At 41.6% G+C, this 5000-nt stretch overlaps 1 protein-coding gene across 1 annotated transcript in view; it reads right to left on the bottom strand.

Annotated features, from left to right (window-relative positions):
- Positions 1–5000, bottom strand: part of LOC119597890 (cell adhesion molecule 2-like) — an 8312-nt gene that overhangs the window by 1265 nt on the left and 2047 nt on the right. The window contains exons 3-4 of the mRNA XM_037947557.1: positions 1042–1261; positions 1–26 (exon numbers count right to left, since the gene is read on the bottom strand). The exon at positions 1–26 is cut by the window's left edge and continues 1265 nt beyond it. Coding sequence (XP_037803485.1) covers positions 1–26; positions 1042–1261 — 246 coding nt within the window. The remainder of the gene's footprint in view (positions 27–1041; positions 1262–5000) is intronic.

Raw genomic sequence — 5000 nt, 5'->3', positions numbered from 1 at the left:
AGTTGGTGGGTTAACACGTGGGGCGCCTGTGAGGAGAGAAACGTCCGTGATGATAACCAGATTATATGAGATTCAGAGAGGATTGGGAGATGAGATTCAGAGAGGATTGGGGAGTGAGATTCAGAGAGGATTGAGAGGTGAGATTTAGAGATTAGATGAGATTTCGAAAAGATTGGGAGGTGAGATTTAGAAATTAGATGAGATTCAGAGAAGATTGGGAGGTGAGATTCAGAGAATATTTGGAGATCAGGTTTTGAGAAGAATAAGTGAGATTTAGAGAAGATTCAGATATGAGGTTTATAGAAGATTAAGAGATGAAATTTAGAGGAGATTAGGAGAAAAAATAATACGAATGATCATTAGATTATATGGTAGGTGTGTGGATTTGCATACGTGTAGATCGCCAGGGATAAGTGCACAGGGCAAATAAAATTTTTCTTTCTCTCTTTCACTCCTCATCTCTCTTTCTCACTCAAACTTGGGGCTTCACTCTCGTCCCCCCTTCTCTCTTTCTTTCTTACCAGAGTTGCAAATGTTATGAGATAAATCTCTTACTCTCTTTCTCTCTATCTATCTATCTATCTCTCTATCTATCTATCCATCTCTCTCTCTCTCTCTCTCTCTCTCTCTCTCTCTCTCTCTCTCTCTCTCTCTCTCTCTCTCTCTCTCTCTCTCTCTCTCTCTCTCTCTCTCTCTCTCTCTCTCTCTCTCTCTCTCTCTCTCTCTCTTCCTCTACTCTATTCTGTTTATCTATTTCTACTCACTTTCTCATTTTCTCTTACCCCCTCACCCCTCTCACCCCCCTCTCATCCCCCTCTCACCCCCCCTCTTCCCCTACCCCACTTACCAGCGTTAAAAAAAATGAGAAGGTCGAACTCTGTCGAACCACAACAGCTCTACTCTACCTATCTGTCACCATTCTACTCTTTCTTTCCCTCCCTTACCCCCACACCCCTCTCACCTCTCTCCTCCTCATCCCTCTTCCCCTCTCACCCCCCCTCTTCCCCTCTCACCCCCCCCCTCTCCCCCTACCCCACTTACCAGCGTTAAAAAAGGAGAAGGTCGAACTCTGTCGAACCACAGCAGCAAAGACGGATTTCTTGACAGCGAGGTTGAGGACCTTCCCCTCGCACTCGACCGTGATGCCGTTGAGGTGGTTCTTCCCCAAGGGCAAGATCAGCTGACTGCTCGTGGTGTAGAGGGCGTAAGGGTCGTCGCCGCCCCCGCTCGTGGGTAGTTCTATCACTCGACCTGAATCCGGCTGTGTGGGCGTGAGGGGAAGAGTGAGAAGGAGTGAGGGATGGTGGAAGGTGGGGGGATAGAGGGGGAGGGAGGGAGGGAGGGAGGGAGGGAGGGAGGGAGGGAGGGAGAGAGAGAGAGAGAGAGAGAGAGAGAGAGAGAGAGAGAGAGAGAGAGAGAGAGAGAGAGAGATGTTGATTGAGAAAGGGGAGAAAAGGGGAGGGAGAGACAGACAGACAGAGAATGAGAGAGATCGTGTGTTATTTTGGTATGAGATATTCTTCTATATAGCAGACATACAGATATATAGACATACGGAAAGATAGTGGGGTTAAGTAGGAGTAATAAAAAAAATGACAGAAACAGAAAGACATAGAAAGGCAGACAGACAGATGGAGAGAGTCTTAGAAAGGGAGAGAGCGACAGACAGACACACATCCAGGCAAAGGAAATGAAAGAGGAAGACAAACAGAGACAGATATGGGAAATAACAAGGACGAGGAGTTTAGCATAACAAAACAGACAAATGTATCTACTGAATAAAGACAGAGGAGAATGGAAGTCAACGTACATCCTAATAAAACAGAAAAAAACATACCCATTATTCAGACCATAAAATGTAAACAAACAAAATCATTAGGAAAATCAAGGCAGAACGTTTTGTGTGTGTGTATATATATGTATGTATGTGTGTGTATACATACAAATATATATATATATATATATATATATATATATATATATATATATATATATATATATATATATATATATATATATATATATATATATATATATATATATATATATATATATATATATATATATATATATATATATATATATACAAGAAAACAACAAGGAAAATGAAAGAAAGGAGAAGTCTATATGGAATGAAGGAAAGATCAAATTGAAAGGAAAAAAAAGAAGATAAAATAAAAAGAAAGGCAAAACCAAACGGAATGAATGAGAGGCCCAAACGGAATGAAGAATGAAGGACAAAATGAGAAAAGTAATAAAAGATCCAAGCAGAGTGAAGAAATAAAAAAATGAACAAAAAATCAACACGTAAGATAAAGAAAGATCTTAAAGAAAAGGAGAAAGAATTAACAGAGGTTGGCGGGTGGGCGGAAAATGCAGATACAAGAGAGAAGCGAGAGAGAAAAAAAAGAGAGAGAGAAAAAAATGAGAAAAAAAAGTGCTGATTCAGAAATGACCAGGACGAAGTAAAGTGGTGGGAAGTCGGAAGATGGGGGGGGGGGATGGGGGAAGATCAGGGATGGAACAGGGTAGGGGGGGAGGGGTATGGGGAGGGATGGGGGAAGATCAGGGAAGGGACAAGGGAGGAGGGAGAGGGGGAGGGGGAGGGATGGGAGAAGGAGGGAGGTCATGGAGTAGAGGAGCGGAAGGACGGAGGAGAAGGAGGAGAGGAGAGGAAGGAGGGAGATCAGGAAGGGGAGTAAAGGGGGGGGGGTGATGTGGGTAAGGGGATGGGAGGGAGGTCATGGAAGAGGAGAGAGAGAGGGAGACAAGAAACGGGGTAGGAAGAGGAATGGGGGAGAGAGAGAGGAGAGAAATGTGGTGGAGATCAGAGAGGAGAGAAATGTGGTGGAGATCAGAGAGGAGAGGATAAAGGAGACTAGGGATGAGGGTGAGGAAGGGAGGAGAAGCGAGGTAGGAGGGAAGAAGATTAGAGAGTGGGGAAAGTAGAAGGAGAAACGGGAGTAAGGGAGAAGAGGAGGCCAATGATGGGGAGGAGAAAGGAGAGGAGAAGAAGCAATGAAGATGAAGAAGACAACCTAAGAGAGAATGGAAAAGAACTGGGGGATAGGGAGAGAGGAAAATCAGGGAGGGAAGGAGGGGAAGAGAGCGGTATAGGGGATGAGGGAGGAAGCGAAGGGGAAATGAGAAAGAGAGAGATCAGGAAGGGAGAGAGGAGAAGGAGAAGAAAGAGGAGAGAGAAGAAGGAGAAGAAAGGAGGAGAGAGAGAGAGAGAGAGAGAGAGAGAGAGGAGAGGAGAGAGAGAGAGGATGTAGTAGAAGGAAAGAAAATAAGTAAAAGAAGGAGAAGACAGGGAAGAGAAAAGAAGAAAAAGAAAGAAGAAGAAAGAAGAGGGAAAAGATATATGTATACATATATATATATATATATATATATATATATATATATATATATATATATATATATATACATATATATATATATATATATATATATATATATATATATATATATATATATATATATATATATATATATAGAGAGAGAGAGAGAGAGAGAGAGAGAGAGAGAGAGAGAGAGAGAGAGAGAGAGAGAGAGAGAGAGAGAGAGAGAGAGAGAATGAGAGAGAGACGATGCGGAAGAGGAGGAGGAGAGAAGGAAGAGGGGGGTAAGGAAGGAGTGTGTGTGTGAGGGGGGGGGGGCAGGGACACTCCAGACGTGGTTAAAGTCCCTTCCCTTGAGAGCAGTAACCTTGCCGGGGTCCTTAACGCTACAAGATTCTCGGCGCTTCTCGTGGCTCTGGATTTTGTGTGTATATGTGTGTGTCTTAAGTGCATGTGTGTTTGTGTGTGTGTGTGTGTGTCTGTGTTTTTTGTGTGTTTGTGTGTGTGTGGATGTATGTGTGTGTGTGTGTGTGTGTGTGTGTGTGTGTGTGTGTGTGTTTTAAGTGCATGTGTGTGTGTGTGTTTGTGCGTGTGTGTGTCTGTGTGTGTGATTCAAGACTATTTGTGTTTGTGTGTGTGTGTGTTTCAAGATTATGTGTGTGTGTGTTTTAAGGTTATCTGTATGTTTGTGTGTGTGCTTGTATATTTAAGATAATGTTTAAGATTGTATGTGTGTGTTTCTGTTTATGTGTTTATGGTGTGTGATTGTATATGTGTTTTTTGTGTGTTTGTGTGTGTGTGGATGTATGTGTGTGTGTATGCGTGTGTGTGTGTGTGTGTGTGTGTGTGTGTGTGTGTGTGTGTGTGTGTGTGTGTGTGTGTGTGTGTGTGTGTGTGTGTGTGTGTGTGTGTGTGTGTGTGTGTGTGTGTTATGTGTTTACTTTCATGCGAGTTTATTTATATCTGTGTCTGTATCTATGCGTATCTGCTTGTTTCCGTATGTGCCTGTCCTGAAGTACGAATGTAGTACGAAATCTCCCTAATCTAACACACACAAAAATCCTTAAAGATATCACCACTTGAATTAAGTACTATCTAACTTACTCCAAGGAAAAAAAACACGTGAATTACATTACCACCATGACTCACTTTAATAGTAAACACAATGTTAATGTACTTATTAGCTCTTATAAATCGCAAGGACAGAAATAACATGTATATCCGTAAATTTTCCTGAATAAAAAAGGGAAGAAAAAAATAGTCATGGGCAAGGAACATTACGAGAAGAAAAATCAGAAGATAAATAGATAGATAGATAGATAAGTAGATTGATAAAAAGTCAGTTAATTCACCCAAAAATACTCAGCCGACTTACAAAGATAATCTTTTGAATCGAGATCATCATAATAATCATCCATAAAAATGTCTCACGCAGAAATATTTCGCTGATTCTCAACAACACTCCGACACGAATGATAAACTGACTTGTAAGATTAGTCCACTGACTACTTACAAAAATGGGTCTGACTCACAAGATTCGTCCAGCGACTCATACGATCAAATGACTCTGAAAATACTTCTCTGATTCACAAAATAGCCTTACAAAAATAATCAACCGATTTAGAGTGACTCACAGACATAACCATTACCCAGACA

Source organism: Penaeus monodon, chromosome 40, assembly GCF_015228065.2.
Source record: "Penaeus monodon isolate SGIC_2016 chromosome 40, NSTDA_Pmon_1, whole genome shotgun sequence".
Taxonomy (NCBI): Eukaryota; Metazoa; Arthropoda; class Malacostraca; order Decapoda; family Penaeidae; genus Penaeus; species Penaeus monodon.
The sequence above is the reverse complement of the archived record's forward strand: the minus strand, read 5'-3'. Positions and strand labels throughout refer to the sequence as shown.